This window comes from Natrix helvetica (genome assembly GCF_964273705.1).
Source record: "Natrix helvetica genome assembly, chromosome: 3".
Classification (NCBI taxonomy): domain Eukaryota; kingdom Metazoa; phylum Chordata; class Lepidosauria; order Squamata; family Natricidae; genus Natrix; species Natrix helvetica.
The window spans coordinates 142,338,057-142,357,388 of NC_138549.1; the positions used below are offsets into that span (position 1 = coordinate 142,338,057).

Below are 19,332 nucleotides of genomic sequence, written 5' to 3' on the forward strand. Positions count from 1 at the left end.
GTCATTCTTTGCACCTGTTCTAATTAATCTCACTCCACCTTAAAATGTGATGCCCAGAATTTGATACTACTTGAGCTGAGGTCTGCAGTGCAAGTGAATAACTGACAATGTAGAAGGGTTTGTGGACCAAGGTTTGAGTTAAACCAATTGCATACTGTTGGCATGATATGGGTTGTACCTCACAAAAATTTGTAAAGAATGTGAGGCCCAAGCAAGGGAAGTTTGATCAAGATTTTAAAGAGAATCCAGTAGAGTTGGAGACACAATGCCTGATTAAGGAACTCTGATAAAAACTTGTGCAACTTTGAAAGTGAGAGCTACTAAAGAAGTAAAAAGAACTTTGACTCATAACATTTATGATCTTGATAGTCTATATATGAATGTTACCATTCTCCATAGTGAGGGGGGAGGAGTATCCAGGATGGGTTAACCTTATCCTCCAGCTGATTGGACTGAGTCAGATAAGCTCTTGGGACACGCCTCTTGCCCACCAGGCACTCCCCATTTATTTGACTCAGTCCCCAACTGGACATATTGCCATCCTGGATCTCCAAGAGCAACTTTAAGAAAAAAAGAAGAAGAAATCAGCAAGCAGCCGCAGTTGAGCTGGAAAGCTCCCAAAGCGGCAGGAAATATTTGCCACAAGCCCCCTTAGGGGGGGCGGCAAGCTGCCCAGGCGTCTGAGTGAGACAAGTATCACTCAGGGATCGACTCTGCCGGGCAAGCCACCAAACAGGGCACAAGCCTTCCATAGGCAAGCCCTGCTGCGAGGGAATCAGAGGCGCTGAAGCAAGAAGAGTCCACAGACAAGGACAGCGCTGGATTCCCAATCCGGAGGTGAGCCTCGCTGCTAGGGTCTCTGCCGGCCGCAGGAGCGCTCCGCTGCTCCCCACCGGGTTGAGCAGCGAACCGCGGCTTCCCTAACGCCACGGAGCGCCCGCGCCAGCGTCCACGTGGCTCACCTCATTGGAGGGAGTCCACGGGCAGAGCCTAGTCCCCCCAGCGCCAGAGAGAGGCAGAGGGAGCGAGGAGACTGGCACGGGAGGCGTGCGGCAGCTCCTTGGAGCACAAGCCGCAAAAGGAAAAAAGTTTCCACTTTAAAAAAGCGCGCCCTTTCTACTGCTGGCAGGCGCCATTTTGAAGCCGGCTGGGACCACGTGTTCCAAGATGGCGGCGCCCTGCAGCCAGGAAGAAGCCGGCAGGAGTCCAGCACCTGCAGCAATGGACAGCAGCCCTGCCAGAAGCCCTGAGGAACAGCCAGAGGTAATGACCACCGCGAGGGCTGCCCAGGGAGTGGGGGGGAGGAAAGGCTAAGGAGAAGAGAAAGCACCTTCCCCCCAGGGCAGAGCTGGAAGAGGGTGGTCACAAGCCTGCCAAAGCCTCCAAGTATGAGACTAGAAGGCACAAGAGGCTGGAGGAGATCTATAAGAAGGCAAGTGGGCACCAATCCACCCCAAGCCTGGGACAGAAGGGGAAAGCCCCTGGAGCCCCCCCCTCAAGAGGAGCCACAGGGGAGGAATACCCATGGCAAGCTAGGATCCCAATTGACACATCAGGTCTTTGGGGTCTCTCTCAGGGGTGGCAGTCCCCTCCACCTACAGCCTCTCTGGGCCCAGCCCTGCCCATGGGAATCCCACCGCTGGCTTCCCCCCCTGCACAAGTGGGCATGGCACCCAGTCAACAACTCCCACCAGGGGTCCCCAACTTCCAGGACCTAATGATGCTGGCTTTCCAACAATATATGACAGCAGCCTTTCAGCAGCCACAAGCGCAGCCACAAGCGCAGCCACAAGCGCAGCCACAAGCGCAGCCACAAGCGCAGCCACAAGCGCAGCCCCAGGTGGTGCCAGCACCCAGGGTACCTGAAGACCTGCTGGACCAGGAGGAGGACATCTCCAACTCCTCAATCTCATCGCAGGACGACAGCGACCTGGATTGCGAGGAGGGGGAAGTCAGGGAGGACAAACTCTCCGAGGATGAAGGTATGCCCCCTCCTAAGCCGGCCTTCACGGGGTTGTTCCAGCCCTCATTGTATAAATCGCTCCTGTTCAAGGCCAAGGCAGCAGCCAAGCTGGGAAACAGAGCAACAGAAGCCTCACCCCAATTCCAAGGGTTCTCGGCTGAGAACATCTTTGACGAGAAGGCCATTGAGAATGACACAGTGCCAACCCCCAAGTCCTTCCTGGAGTCAATCAAACAACAGTGGGCAACCCCCACAGCCGGCCCAACCCCCACATTCACTGATAAGACATTTTTTAATGTGGATAAGGACATGGCGGGGGTGCTGGCCCAGCCCTCCATCCATGAGCCGGTGCGGGCACTGCACACCCCAACTAACCTCCCAGGGGAACCAGAGGAGGCCCTGAAGTTGGAGGATAGGAAAGCAGATCTTACTCTCCAAAAGGGACATCAAGCAGCGGCCTGGGCGGTGAAGGCGGCCACCACCGCCTCCTTCTTCAACCGGACGTCCCTACTGTGGCTACAGGAGCTGCAACAGCGGATTCCCATCACCGAGAGTAGAGCGCACCAAGACATCAATAAACTGGTGGCAGCCATCCAGTTTTCGGCAGACGCCACCTTGTCCGCGGCCAAGTTCGCTTCCAGAGCCATCGCCTCTACAGTCGCATCCCGCAGACTACTGTGGCTGAGACAGTGGCAAGCCGAGGTGCGGCACAAGTGGCGCCTGGCGTCAGCTCCCTTCACAGGAGACTCCCTCTTCGGGACAGCCCTGGATCCATACCTTGTAGAGAACAAGGACAAGAAGAAGGTGCTTCCCACAGCTGCAAAGAAGGGTCAGTCCAGAGCGACGCCTTACCCCAGACGGTCCTACTCCAGGGGACAGGACTTTGGGACTTCCTTCCGGGGGCAGGACTCTTTCAGGGGTTCTGAGGCGGGGTACTCAGGGGCCAGGCAGTACCAGGGGTTTGCTGCCAGACAAAGGTACCCAGATAGGCCGCAGAAAGGCAAACAGCAGAAGCAGCCCTTTCGAGGGGGCGGAGGAGGCGGCGGGGGGCGCTCCTTCCGCAAATGCTGAGGCTAGACCAGACTCACCTCCCATTGGGGGGCGCCTAGCATATTTCGCAGATCGCTGGGACCGCTCCACCTCTGATAGGTGGGTGCAACACACCATTAGAAATGGGCTGGCCCTGGAGTTCCTTTCCAGCCCCCCTGAGTTCTTCCGAATCTGCCCGGTGTCCAATAACCCGGCCAGGAGGTTATTGATGCAGGAGGCCATTCAGCACCTGCTGGATATCCGAGCCATCCAGCCAGTGCCCCTAGAACAGCAAGGACAGGGGTATTACTCAATCCTTTTTGTCATCCCCAAGGCTTCAGGGGGATGGAGGGCGATTCTGGACCTGAAGCGGCTAAACCGCTTCATCCGCTACAGAAGGTTCAAAATGCATTCCCTCCACTCCATCCTGGAGGGGATCAGACAGGGGGACCTCCTCACTTCCATAGACCTTACAGAGGCCTACCTCCACATTCCAATCCTGCGAGATCACAGGAGGTACCTCAGGTTCTGTTACCTAGGGCAGCATTTCCAATACCGGGCCTTGCCCTTCGGGTTGTCATCCGCCCCCCGGGTGTTTACCAAGGTAATGGCTGCCTTGGCAGCTCACCTGAGACAGGTTCCGGTTAGAATCCAATGTTACCTGGATGACCTGCTAATACAGTCATCCTCCATTGAGGGGGCCCTAGGGGACCTAGAGACAACCATGACGGCACTAAGGGAGCATGGGTTCTCCGTAAACCTGGCCAAGAGTCATCTTCACCCCTCCACTAGATTAATCCACCTAGGGGCTCTGATTGACTCAGAGGAAGGCAAGGTTTTTCTGTCCACAGAAAGACAGAACTCCCTGAGACGACTAGCCATACAAGTGGGCTCGGGAGGTAGGGTGTCTCTAGCCACCCTGTCCAAGCTGCTAGGCACCATGGTCTCGGCCATTGGCATTGTCCCATGGGCGCGCCTCCACACCAGAGACCTACAATGGTTTCTTTTGCCTTTCCAGCGAAGGCGCAGGAGCTGTTCCCAGACCAAGGTCCGACTCCCGGCAGAAGTCTCCCGCTCTCTGATCTGGTGGACATCCCCCGCGATTACAAAGGGCGAGGTCTTCAGCACGCCAGACCGGGTGACGGTGACCACGGATGCCAGCCTGTTTGGGTGGGGGACCCACCTGCAGGACCAGATAGCGCAGGGACAGTGGAGCCAGGCGGAGCTGAAGCACAGCATCAATTGGCTGGAGCTCAGAGCAGTCCGCCTTGCCCTGATGCATTTCCTCCACTCTGTCAAGGGCAGGCACATCCTAGTCCTCATGGACAACATCGCCACAAAGGCTCATGTGAACAGACAGGGGGGGACCAAATCAGGGGCCCTGATGCAAGAGGCCAAGAGGCTGGGGCGATGGGCAGAGAGAAATGTGCTATCCCTAACGGCAGAGCATATAGCAGGGGTGGACAACACCAGAGCCGACTGGCTCAGCAGGGCAGAAGTAGACCACTCAGAGTGGAGACTTCACCCAGACATCTTCAGGGAGGTGATGAACCGGTTTGGTCACCTGGAGGTCGACTTATTCGCCACGCACCTCAACATCCACCTACCGAGGTTTTACTCCAGGTATCGAACCCACGGAGCGGAAGGGGCGGACGCCCTCCGCTGCCCATGGCCCAGGGGGCTTCTATATGCATATCCGCCCTTACCACTGATTCCCAGAGTAATTCAGAAAATTCTTCGGGAGGGGGCGGAGGTGGTGCTGATTGCCCCTTACTGGCCCAGGAGGCCATGGTTTGCAGACCTCCAATCACTCTCGGTGGGCAGAGCGTGGAGAATTCCCCAGGAGAGAATATCCCTCAGCCAGGGCTCCCTGGAGCACCCAGAACCCCAATGGCTCCAGTTGACCGCGTGGCGGTTGAGCGGAGCATCCTGAGTGAGGGTAAGTTCTCCCCCAGGGTGATAGAAACTATCCAGGCCGCCCGAAGACCATCCACGGTGCGCATATATGGCGCAACGTGGCGGGCCTTTGCCACATGGTGTAGCTCCCGCGGGCAGGACCCGGTGAGAGCCAAGGTTCCCATAGTGCTGGAATTCCTCCAGGCAGGCCTGGACAGGGGGCTGGCCCCCAACACTATTAGGAGACAAGTCTCGGCCATCTCCTCAGTGCTGCTGTGCGGCAGAACTCAGTCACTCACCCAGCAACCCTTGGTCAGGCAGTTCCTGAAGGGAGCGTCCTACCTCAAGCCACCTCCCGTACATAGGTATCCCTCCTGGGACCTACACAAGGTGTTGGATGCTGTGATGGGGGAGCCGTTTGAGCCATTGCAAACGGTGGCCCTAAAATTCTTAACCCTTAAGGTGGCGTTCCTGGTGGCCATCACGTCCGCTAGACGGATATCAGAACTGCAGGCCCTGTCCGTCAGGGAAGACCTCTGCATCTTTCATCAGGACAGGGTGGTGTTGCGGTTGGACCCCTCCTTCATACCCAAGGTATGTTCGTGCTTCCACAGGGCACAGGAGCTGGTTCTGCCCAATTTCTGCCCGGACCCTTCCCATCCTCTGGAAAGGAAATGGCACACATTAGATGTAAGAAGGGCTCTGAGGATCTACCTCAGAAGAACCCGGCAGCATAGAAGGTCTGAGGCCCTGTTCGTCTCATTCCAACCGGGGTCTCTGGGCAGGAAGGTGACCGCCACCACCATAGGCAGGTGGCTGAGATCCTGCATAGCTACGGCCTACCAGTCTCAGGGCATTCAGCCACCGAGCCCCATCACAGCACACTCCACAAGAAGTGCGGCCACCTCTGCGGCCTGGGCTACTCAGGCGTCATGGACAGAGATATGTAGGGCAGCCACGTGGTCTTCCCCCTCACCCTTCGTGAGGAATTACAAGTTAGACACCTTTGCCTCGGCGGAGGCTTCGTTTGGGCGCAGGGTCTTACAGACGGTGCATAGGGCAGGGGACACCCCCCACCAGGCTTAGTTGGCCAGTGCCCTCAGTATGTGACCCTCCCTAGGGACGCGCTAGCTTTGGTACGTCCCATCCTGGATACTCCTCCCCCCTCACTATGGAGAAAGGGCGTTGGTACTTACCTGATACGCCTCTTCTCATAGTGGGGGGGAGGAGTATCCAGACCCCCCCTGATATGGTTATGTAACATGTGTTTGTTGAATGTTGCACTGGTATGTTAAGTTATTCTTCAATAAAAGGTTCGAAACCATACTAAGAGTCTGGAGTGGATGGCATAACGAGTCGGATAGAGTTCTTCGCCAAATAATGGAGAGTGCCTGGTGGGCAAGGGGCGTGTCCCAAGAGCTTATCTGACTCAGTCCAATCAGCTGGAGGATAAGGTTAAACCATCCTGGATACTCCTCCCCCCCACTATGAGAAGAGGCGTATCAGGTAAGTACCAACGCCCTTTATGGGAAATAAACAGGATGGGCTTGAAGACTTAGTACACAGAGGCAGGTATGTCTTAAAAGGTATAAAAAGTCCTGATGGGAAGAAACCCATGATTGGAATGTAATAATTGAAACATGAATTATTCAGAAGAAACCAAAACAATAGGAAATGATAGAAGAAAAAGGAAGAATGACATGCAGTTAAACATTTAATGTTATTGTGTTAAAATAATCTCCCTTTACAAATCCAAGTCAGTATACTTACCACTTAACATGTGGGTTTAAAATAAATGAATAAAAAGTTGCTGATAATATTGAATGTTAAGAAAAAAGAACTTTGTGCCATGGAATTATGTCTCCCAAGAAGTGGTAAATAAGCTTTATTTGATGTGTTTCTGCAAGAAAGCAGTTTGAAGGGGATGCTTTAATTTGAAATTGTGAAATTACCAAATACAAAGATTGAAGAATACCTAGGACTGAACCTTATAGCACCCTATTCAATAACTCATTCCATTAATGGGAAAAGGTTGAAGACAACTTGGAATATTGCTGACTAGCTGTGAGACACCTAATAGAATTTCCATTCAACCCAACTGATTTCCTAATCAGTACGTCACAAGATATATCTTCAAATGTTTTTGTTTTCAAATAATATAAAAACCAGAAGAACATAAAAGTTTTTTGCTTTCCTTGTGATTAAAAACAAAACAAAACACTATTTTGATGGTGGGCCACTAGGATACCATGCCATAAATATGCTTGCATTTGATAGCTGTTTATATTGCTTATAACCTGCATTTATTACCCTAGTTAAAATATTTAAACTTCAAAAGAAGTGTTGTATATATGTTTAAAAGTGTTGATTGTCTCTAGGAGTTATTCTTAGAACAGGTTTTAACATAGTTGCAGTAATGTACTGCTTGAAAGGGCTTGTCTAAAGCCATGCTTTTTGGTGTGCTCTTTTGAATCTTTGCCAACACACTTGGAAACAATATATTCTGCTTGTCATTTGAATATATCTGCAGCAGCGCATAACATTTATGTCTCCTTTATCATTTTTTTGGATGTCATTCAATACATTAAACATTAAACATGTTTAATTTTACTTTCTTCTTGGAGAATTCATTTCTTTGCCGTATGACTTTCCCCTTTTAACTAAATCCAATGGAATACTATTTAGATGAGATAGATTAAGGTCAAAAATATAATTTGAAGTAGTTCTGCCCTCCAGCATGATAAAGTTTATAGTTTATCTATTTGTAAGCTTTCTAAATCAGCTCATTCAGTTACAATGGTGCATCAAATTGGCCCTTTGCTTTTCTAAAGTAAGTGGTTCTATTGTTTCATAGAATTGCATCTAAAGTCAGGGAGAAGGAAACTAATTTTGCAAATGAAGAATACTATTTCTTTGGGATTACTTTTACGCTAATGTTATAAGCATATATTAGGAATTCATTTCAACTCAACCCCTAAAAACAATCTGTAAAGTTGGTTTCTGTCTTATGTATAAGCCATTTTTTTCTTTCATAGAACTGAAGGTTAGATTATTCAGGATTTAATTGCCAGGTAGTCTTTCATCTGTGCACTGAATAATTCTTTCTGTAAGATTTGTCTTGTTGCTATGTGGGGGAAGTAGGGAGTGTAAATATTTTAGGTCCAAGGACATTTGGAAATGTTGATCAACTAGTGAAAGCAATGATAATACACACCATGCAAAGAGTTACCACAGTATGAAAGAGCATAATTGTTTCTATTGATGAATCCATTCTTTCAATGAAATAATAATGGTTGCCCCCATATGCTATATCTTATTGTGGAATTGGCTGATTAGTTAAATCTAAGCCTTTTTGCTAAAGACCTGTCTCTATTGCCTAGCTCTAGGATGACTTGTCCAAAGTTTGAGAAACCTGGAGGCTAACAAAATGTGAAAAGTCCTAGGAATACACGGCAGCACTTAGTGAAAGTAGCTCCTGCCCAAGGGGAACTTTTTTGGTGAGACATTTTCTTTTATAACAGTCTACTAAATTGTCCAATATAACGATATATTTGGGAAAAAGGAAAAATAAAATTAAGTGAAATAATAGAATTAATAGACTAGACTAGACCAGAATAGAATAGAATACAAGAGAATAGAATAGAATCTGGAAGGGACCTTGGAGGTCTTCTAGTCCAGCCCCTCCTGTTCAATCAGGAGAACCTATACCATTTCATATCATTTCAATGACTGTCTATTCTCTTCTTAAAAACCTGCAGTGTTGGAGCACCCACGATTTCTGAAGGCAAGCTGTTCCACTGGTTAATTGTCCTCACTGTAAGGAAGTGTCTCCTTAATTCCGGGTTGCTTCTTTCTTTGATTAGTTTCCAACCATTGGATTACATTCCATTATATTCACCCAACATTTGAAATGAAAGCAATAAAGTGAAACTACATCAGGGTGTATCAAGTAATGTAACTGAGAACATATGCAAAGTTTCTTGAAGAAAATAGAGAATGAACGAAAACATTAATTGTTCACCTAATGAGTTATTGTTAGAGAAACTTAGATTTGGACTGAGTCTCATTTTATAGAAGTTTGAGATATGTAATAATCAGCCTCTTAATAGAATTGAATCCCTTATATTTGTAGTATAAATGAGTTAGACAGTTTCAATTTAACCAACAGTTCCAGGGAAGGGGGTTAAATTGATTATATATTATATATATATATATATTTCAGATAAAATTAAAATAAATAATTTTTTTCTGGCAGAGTTTCGGAGTCAAAGCACTCTAGTGTGCAGTGCTGAGTTGTATTGAATATTGTTTTGTTTTAATTAAAAAGTTGAGCATCTTTGTCTTTCTATTAGTTTCACACTTTGCTTCTAATTTCTATGACAAATTCTCTAGAAATTAGCATATACAGAATCTTGAAGAATCAAGCATCTAGGGTCTACAGTAATGCTGCTCCACACGATTGTAAACTTTTATCATTATGCATTTTTCAACAATATTTATATACATTAACTATTTTATATATTTTATGTGCAGCCCAACACAATTCCTCTTTACTCAATAAGGCACAGGCAAGCCAAAAGGTTGGACACCCATCTATAAAAGGAAAATGAGATAGTTGGGCACTGCTTGATGTGAGAGCAAGAGAATAGTTGTGCTTACAAGAGAAACTAGGTTAAAATTCAGGCCATTTCAAATTCAATCTTCAAAGTTATTTCCATGGTATTATGGGTAGCCCTTGATTTACAAACAACAATTGGTACTAGAATTGCCACTGATAAGCGACTGAGCCATTTAGGAATGGCAATTCTGACAGTCCTGGTTGTCATTGTTAAGCGAGGACCACACAGGTCAATAAGTGAGGATGTCATGTGGTTGCCATTTGCAGTCCCCTGCTGACTTTCTTATGGCCTGGCAGCAAAAAGTAGCTTTTGCATCCTGGGATTCGTAATTACATTTATAATATTACAGAATATGTGTACTGCTCTGCTTACAGACAACCTCAGTAAGTCTGTAGCTACATAGAAAACAATTTTCATAGTAATAATAACAAAATCAAAAATTTAGTACCAAGTCAGATTAAAAGATATTGCAATGTTTTAAATTAAGTCAAACTTTGGTGAGTTATTGTTCCTTTTTTGTCTTTATGGACACTTCAATAGTTTAGATTTTGTGGAACCCAGTCCGAAGAATGATAAAAACAGGCCCTGGACTGTTTATAGGGGGATTTAGAAAATTGAACATCAGCCATAAAGCTAATCAGTAAGTTCAGTATTTCTGACTAGACAATTTATTTACTTTAACAGAAATAGAAAACATGCTGAAGCAAAATGATTGTTGGCTTCAAGATTCCTGTATTGCTCCAGTTTCTTGGAGTTTCAGGATTCCAAAACTTCTCTGCTTCTATTTTTTCTGGTGGATCCTAAACATGAATAAGAACAATATTTACTAGTTAGGATAGGGGTTGCATGTCAGAGTCTGCAGCATGGTGTGCAATTGACATTCACAATGTGGATGAAAAGTTTTTTTATTGTGATATTTCAACCATTCAACTGATTTATCTTGCTTATCCTATTTTGCAGTGCTGTCAGGCAAAGCAGAATTTATTTCAATGTGGTCTTTTTTTCTTCATAAATTTCTTGTTTTCATATGTTTTCCCTGCTTCTTTATCTGTAAATCTTCGTGTCTGAGGATGATTGGAAATATTCAACATAATTGGACACCAAATTGGAATAGTTTGCTGGCACCTTCATTCCCTTGTCTGTTTCTTATGAAATCTGACATTTTCAGTTTTTTGCCACCTTTCCCACATCCTTTTATTTGGGGTACATATTTTTCTTGGAATGCCACATCTTGCTTCTGATCTTGAAAAGCCATTAAAATCTTTTTCCCATTTGTGTTTTGTAATTATCAATTGTAAATAATTATATCCTTGTTTCTCTTTCCACTTCCATTAATTTTTCATCTTCATTGAGATAATGTCTATAGTGTCCTGATTTCCTTTTGTTTTTACTATGGTATATACTGCCTGATTTATTAACCAACAGGTGGGAACAGCAATAGAACATCATAATGGCAAAATAAAAATTAGGAAGAAAAGCACTCATAACATCTAGATACTTGATCATATCTGCAATAGAAAGCTAGATAGTTCAATAGAGAATAAAAGGAAAGATCCATGTATTTGAATTTCAGGAAATGGGTATCAAGATGTTTTGATCTTGAATGTGGCTTCACATCTCGCATGAAGAAGTAACTCTGAATGGCATGTAAAACCGGCAATAATCTTCCATATGAGATACTTTGTTTTAAACTCAGATCTTCAGCTGACTTAATTGTTCTTCATATTGGTTTTGTTTTGTTTTGTTTTATTGGACTTACATGCTGCCCTTCTCCCAAAGGACTCAGGGCGGTGTACAACATAAAACCACATATGACAAAAGTTTTAAAAGATTAAATAGGAAATCCAATAACCTTCAATTGACAACTTAAATCAAATTTAGAAATTAAATTAAAATTAGCAATTTAAAATTAATAATTTAATTTATTCTATTCAGGGCAGGCCAGCTTGCTGAAAAAGCCAACTTTTTAGGGCGCGCCGGAAGGACCGGAGGTCGGGGGATTATGTGAAGCTCCGGGGCAGCTCATTCCAAAGGGAAGGCGCTCCCACAGAGAAGGGTCTCCCCCTGGGGGTCGCCAGCTGACACTGCCTGGCCGACGGCACCCCGAGGAGGCCAACTCTGTGGGATCGTACTGGACGGTGGGAGGCTACCAGTGGCAGTAGGCGATCTCGCAAATTCTTAGCATTTGCCCCAATGTACAGTAATCATTTGTTTTTACACTCTACTGCTTACTGTAATATTTACGTGATGCATGATGTGAAGTGTATTTGCGCAGGGCGGGTGGGTGGGATGGGATTGTTTTATCAGTCAGCCTTGTAGGAGAGCTTGATGTTGATTTGGACTGAGAATGGGTGGCTAACTCCAGGATCACCCACCTGTTTTCCATTCACAACAGAGAGCTAGAAACTGAATCCCATTATTAGTTCAGTACTTTAACTACTGCACCATACTCATTCTCTTCAATCAGCTTGATTATTTCTTTTTTTTAAAAAAACACGATTGTTTATTTTTTTTAAAGAAACATTTATTTATATAATTTATGTGCATACACTTGAGAGTAGACATTGTCAAACCAACAAGATCTATTTTTAAGATCTGGAAAGGCACTGCAGTATGAAATATGTAATCTCTAGTCTAAACCTATTTTGATGTTAACTTACATTAATTTATTGACTTTGTGTTAACTGTGTAGGTGCAAATTAATAGGTAATTAACCCATTAAATTAGAATAGTTAGATTACATGGCTGTACTGTGAGTAGGTATATCACCATACTTTTTCTGTTGCAAAAGGCAAAAAAGCAATATCAAAATATATTTCAATAATCGGCGACATAGGAGAAAGAATAATTAGCATAATAGTTCTGAACTATTCCCCAGCCAGTTACAGAAAAGTTTTTCTTGTCTACCATGTTTAGTTGATTAAAAATAAATTGGATCAATTTTGCTTGGAAATAGAGTATAATAAATGTATTAGCCTTATTTCCTGAAATTGATTAGCATCTCTATATACACGAGGAGATAGTTCTAATCAAAACTAAGAGAAAATCATTTTAACAAATGGAAAATATTAAAATGTTTTGTTTCTGTCATAAAGAGGGTGCAATTATAAAGCTGATTGTCTCCAACTGCTTTCTGCCACAGAGTGATAACACATCATACATCTATTCATCTGGCTATAGCATAAGTTGCAATCATTTAATTGAGAAAAAAAGCTAGCAGCAAGTTTTTTTAATATTTTTTTTGTTCTTACTGCTTTCAGGAGTTAAAACAAATTTAATCTTCAGGGAAGAAGTTCTGAAGTTTTCATTGAATTTTGAGAGTTGATTTTCAGCCTCACTGCTTGGCAATCAGAAGCATAGTAATTTCCAAGATAGGCTTCATCATAGTTACTGGGCTAGGGAAAGAATAGCATATAAAGCAATAAAATAGATATGTATTACCAAATTGGAATTATGAAGAGAGTTTGAATTGGCTTTCAAGCAAATAGCACAGTTAAGAAAGGCATACACATATCTGCTGAAATCTAAAGTAATAGTGATGATATTAGACTGCCTCCTGAAGATGGAAAATAACAGATACATGAATATGTGAGATTTGAAAAAATGTACACCAATACTTTCTTTGCTCAAAAATATAGCTTTCATGAGAAGTAAAATAAGTTGACTATTGATGCAGTCCTCTTGTTTGATTTGTAGATGTCGCTCAGCAGTTGCTAGAACCAACTATGGTGGCTTTAAATCTGTAGCGTTTACTGGTCCATGTACATAGATAGAAAATAGCAGTTTGAAAGACAGTTTAAGATAACTCTCATCACTTTCCAAAGAAAGATGAATTCATTTGTCTTCATACCACTTTCTTGGTAAATCTAAGATATTTTTTTCCATTGCAACCTAAACTGTTTTGTGGGATCTATTGTAGAAAAAGCAGTAGCTGAGTCCAAAATGATAACAAGTAATGCAAGATAATGTATGAATGTTATAAATAAAGTAATAATGTGCTAATAGAAGTAGCACCTGATGATGAAATGACAGTTGTAATTTTCCCTTCTGATCATCCTCAAACATTTCAGAGAAAAAAAAATATGTATGGGAGGTAGATGGGTATGTATGTATGCATGTATATAAATTATAATAGTAACACTAATACAATACAATGTAGTCCTCGACTTACAATAGTTTGTGTCAACTCATAAAGTTTCTGTTGTGAGGAAAGGGGGGAACGCATTCCACGCATACCTTCGGCTAGCGTCAGATCTCAGATTACTACAGCAGGCTTGTGAGGCATGCACCTTGTTGGTGAATGTGATTTATAACACAGACTGAGGGAAGGGAGGAAACGGGAAAAGTTCAGCCATAATTAAAATGAGATCAGATCTCACTGCAATGAGGTATTGCTGAAATGGTGTTCCTAATAAATGACTGGATTTCTTTTGAAACTTGGCTCGAGGCTCATGAATTAATTAGGGTATCTTTTGGAAATCTGACAGTTTGCTTAGTGACTGTTCAAAGTTACAATGGCACTGAAAAAAGTGACTTGTGACCATTTTTCACACTTTTGACCATTGCAGCATCCCCGGTCATATGATTTACATTCAGATGCTTGGCAATTGACTCACATTTATGATGATTGCAGTGTCCTGGGGTCATGTCATCACCTTTTGCAACCTTCTGACAAACAAAGTCATTGCGGAAACCAGATTCACTTAACTGTGTTACTAATTTGACAACTGCAGTGATTCACTTAACAAATATGGCAAGAAAAGTCATAAAATGGTACAAAACTCACTTGAAAAAATTTCTTACTAAGCAACATAATTTTGAGGCTCAGTCATGATTGTAAGTTGAGGACCACCTGTATAGCTGGACAGTTATATCTATCAAGTCCTACTGGGCCTACTGTAAAGTAGCAAAACAATAATTTTGGGAAGAAAATAGTTTTGCATGTATACAACTCCACAAGAATATTTAAGGAAAATAAAAGAAAATTAATCATACCAATTTATACACCCATTTAATAAAAATGATTCTGTTGTTCAGTTTTCCAGTTCTGCAGTGGCCTATAGTTCTGCAAGAAACTAAGGGAGAAAAAAAATGCAGCCAATATTCTACCACCAGAGCTTTGCCTCTTGATCAGGGTTTCTTGGATCTTTCTTTTTTTAATTAACACGTTAGGTGGTCTGACAAAATTGGAAACCACTTGCTGTAGACAGTCCTTCTTCTAAGGATTTTAGCTACATTATTTCCATTGGATTGCAAGGCAGTAAATTATTTCAATGACTAAATCATTTATTAGATGTTTGTTTCATATTTTTCATTACAACAATTTAATTCATCTCAACTCTCCATTTTTTTATTTTGTACTGAATTCCATCTAATATTCAACAACTGATACTTGTATTAAATGTAGATGCTGGTCAACCAATGACATTTAATTATTTAATCTGAAGTACATAAAATAATCAGAATATTTGTTACGTTATAATAGCAAAAGATACAAGGCAGGTGAAATGCTCACAATCTTATATTTTATGAATGTTTTAAATACGTTTTATGAATGAGAAATCAAAGTATGTAGGGCATAGAAACTTACAGAAAACTTGCTGTGTTGGCAAATAAAAATTTATCATGGTAAGAAAATTATTATATAGTTATAATATAAAACATAGCTCAAAACCCTCAATTGATCATTTAAATATACTAATTATAATAATTATGATTTAATGGTTATTATGTTTATTTAACAATAAAGTAACAACTTGAGGCGGCTCACAAAGTACCAGACAATATTAAAAATAATATAAGAAACAGCAAAATGAACTACAATAGCTCTTTCTTCATAACAAGTGAATTTATCCTATAGTTTTCTTCTTTCTCTAAATAAATATTTTAAATATTTAATATGATACTAATGAAAATAAATTTACTTTTAGTTCTTTGAAAGGATTCTCCAGGATAGATTTTGCCATTAAACCTTCCATTTGTTATGACCAAGCTCACTGTCCATAAGAAAGAACAGAAGAAGACAACAAATTTACTGTTTACCTTCCTTTCTTCTCTTTTGCCCAATACTCAATACCTGATGCGCCAATTGCGCCCCTTATTGGACCGGGATGCCCTACGCACAGTCACCCATGCGCTAGTGACGTCTCGCCTGGATTACTGCAATGCTCTCTACATGGGGCTTCCCTTGAGATGCACTCGGAGACTACAGTTGGTCCAGAACGCGGCCGCGCGGGTGATTATGGGGAGGACCAGATACTCCCCTGTAACACCTCTCCTGCGCGAGCTGCACTGGCTGCCTGTGGTCTACCGAGTGCGTTTCAAGGTTTTGATTATGATCTTTAAAGCGCTCCATGGCACAGGGCCTAGTTATATGCAGGATCGCATCCTGCCCCACACATCCCTACGACCAATTCGCTCACACAGAGAGGGACTTCTCCGGGTGCCGTCCGCCAAACAGTGTCGGGGGGCGACACCCAGGAGCAGAGCCTTCTCTGTGATGGGCCCAGCCCTATGGAATGACCTCCCCCGTGACATCAGGATTACTTCCGATCTCCGCTCCTTCCGTGTACAGCTGAAGACCCACCTCTTTCAATTATCCGGCCTGGCTCAATCGCAATCGTAATTTTCCCATTCCTCCAAACTGTTTTTTAAATTGTTCTTAAATATTAATTTTATTGGGTTTTTACAATTGGGGTATTTTAAAGTAGATTTTTAACTGTCTATTGTTGTAATTTGTTTCCTCCTCCGTGTATATGTATATGTGTTGTGTATGTATGTACGTTTGGTGTTGTTATGTATTTTATGTTATATGCTCCATTGTACGCCGCCCCGAGTCCTACTTGGAAAGGGAGCGGCTAATAAATCCAAATTTATTATTATTATTATTATTATTATTATTATTATTATTACTCAAGAGAACCTGGAGCAAATAGATTTTAGAGCAGTATCTCTGGGAAGGAATTCTGCAAACAGGACCTTACTTCTAAAAACAAAAACGACACCCTTTCATCATTTTGCATGTACCTCACTTCAAGATCAGCTTAAGAAACATTTCCAATGCAGATATTTTGGGCCCCAGTAATATGAGATAGAAATACGAAAATAGATGATCTTCTGATAACCTGGTCCAAACTATTTAGTTTCAGTTCTAAGGTTTACTAAGGTGAAGGTGATTTAGATCCATCTATTATTCATAAAGGTTCTTTCCTAATGCCTGATAGGGCTTTACCTTAATAATAACTAGTATGGGGAATAATCTATTGTATACCAACATATGTTTTCCTTCATGCAAGTGTGTGATATGAAAATTTGTCTCTTAGACCTGGTTTTTTAATTAATTTTAAATTTAATTTCCTAATCCTCCTGCTTATAACATGATTTCTACTAGCAGCCCTTTTCTTTAGGAGTTATAAATTTTATTTCCCTGCTTTTACAGTAGTAAAATCTTAAAAACTTTCCACCATGCTGATTTTCAATTGCACACAGTGGTGTTACAACTTTTGGGGATAACTACAGACCAGTTTACATAAAAGGTCTGTAAGACCCATGGTGAGATTTTGGTTTATTTTGTGCTAATTTCTGTAACATTTAGAATTATTTTCAGCAATAAATCAAACAGTCAATCAATCAAGCGGTTAGACCGGCTGCTTATAGAATTTAGCAATTTCTTGACGGTTCCTGTATACTTGCATTTTGATTATTTTTTCCCCTGTCATTCCAGTTTGACGGAGAGAACATGTATATGGGAATGAATGACAATAACCAGGAATTCCTCTCAGCAAATCAGGTAAAATGAATTGTCTTTTCAAGGATGTGTTGGTTTAGGATATCCTCATAATTTGCTTATGCAATATTAAAGACAGAATCTAATCTAGAGGTATAAAATGAAGATGGGGTAGCAATACACACAGATTACCAGCGCCAAAGACTAGCCTATTGAATGTGAAAAGATAAGTAGTCTAGGCAGAAAAAAAATGTTTGTTTAGATTCATAGTCCATCCGTCCTGAGTGCCCCTGAACCCTGGTATAGCCATAGAAGAAGATATGTTTGTGTATATAGGTTTCCTCCCTTGATGATAGTGTGTATGTATGTGCACATGCAACTTCAAGTCATCTTTGACTCCTCATAGCTGCCTGGCCTAGTCCTTGCAATATTTTGGGCAAGGTTTTTTAAAATTGGTTTGCCATTGCCTCTTTCCTAGGACTCAGAAAGAATGGCTGGTCTAAACTGGTCTCATGACTAAAGCAGAACGAGAACTCGATTTCTTGCTTAATAATCTAGTGCCTTAAATAATACTTTGGTGGTAAACCCCAAGTAAATTCTATTAATTTTATGCCTTTTCCTCACTTTTTTCAAATACTTTTGCAGAATTTCCCTGTATTCAAATACATTTTTCTTCATCTTTCGCAGTGAGGTTGGAGTAGCTGGATACCATGCAGAGCATGCCCTGCCAAGATTCTAATTTATTAAAGTTCCAATCAAGGAAATTTTGAAATTTTGCTTGCTTTTGGGAAGATTAAATATATATAAAAATTGATTTTTTAAAAAGTTTCTTGCAGCAATTGCCATATATTCTCCAAATGGGCAATTTGTCCTTTTCTTAAATTCACACCACCTATTCTGATAAGTCTGTACACATTGAAAAAGTATGCAAATGCATATTCTTTACCATGAATAATTTGTGTAGTATTTGTCAATTCTTTATGTTTTCAACCATGACAATTTCACTTATTTATATATTATTATATTTAGGGCCTGTATTTTTAAATCCAACTTCTCTTCATACATTTCTAAAACGATTTATACTGGAAAACTGAACTGTTCATATAGTAAAACTTCACAACATAATGAAATGTAAGAATATATAACCAAAATAAAACCAAGAAAACAACTGGCAGCAGAGCCGGGGAGAGGAGGGGGATCATTTGCTGTATCAGCTTTTGGAAATGGAAAGAGAAAAGGAAACCTTAAATCTCCTTGTGGAATGATAGCAAAGATGGAGCCTCAGAGATTTCCCAAGAGGGGAAAAAAATGCAAACAAAGGAAGAATATGAACAGGGAATTTCTGTGAGCTCCGTTCTTCTTTAAACATGGCTTACAATGCTCTCTTTTTTGGTTTGGTTCTGTAATCTCATAGATGATAGAATAGTCTTTTTAAAATATATTTATTACACTGCAGAAAAGATCCTTGAGAGTGGGATTAAGGCTAAGTGCAAGAATGGAAAATAAAATTAGAAAAAGTATTATTAAAAATCAATGTATTTTGATGTAGTTTTTAAAGAAGAATTCTAATTATTCCCATAATTAGATTTCTGATTTAACAAAATACTAAAAGCATTCATGCTTTCATTTAATATCTGAGTTCTTGTCTGGATACAGCTAGTGGATTTTCTATTTTATTGTTCATAACTATAGCAGATCTTTAGAATCTCATTTATTTAAGTGACTGGAAACAGAAATTTACAGCTGAGCTTCTAAATGAAATTCAAAAATTGTTTATTAACAGAGCAGCTCGATGCTCTATTTTTTGATAGAAAAATGTAAAGAACCATTTTGCATACCAATTTAAAAAGTAAAATCAGTGACAGGTTCTAAGAGCCAGTTTGGCATAATGGTTAAGGCATCAGACAAAAATCCAGGAAGTTGTGAGTTGTAGTCTCACCTTAGGCACAAAGCCAGCTGAATGGTAGGGCTGAAAAAATTTGGATTAAGAACTGATGCTGCTTATTATTCCTTTTTAAAGCTTTGTACGTGTATTACCTTATATAAAGATTCCCTTAAAAATACATCTAAAATAGAGTTGGTTGAATGGGGTCTCTTGT

At 41.8% G+C, this 19,332-nt stretch overlaps 1 protein-coding gene across 5 annotated transcripts in view; it reads left to right on the forward strand.

The window, feature by feature from the left end:
- TOX2 (TOX high mobility group box family member 2) overlaps positions 1-19,332 on the forward strand; it is a 244,244-nt gene that overhangs the window by 74,252 nt on the left and 150,660 nt on the right. For all 5 annotated transcript variants that reach the window (XM_081948603.1, XM_081948599.1, XM_081948600.1 and 2 more), the window contains exon 2: positions 17,231-17,296. In XM_081948603.1, coding sequence (XP_081804729.1) covers positions 17,231-17,296 — 66 coding nt within the window. The remainder of the gene's footprint in view (positions 1-17,230; positions 17,297-19,332) is intronic.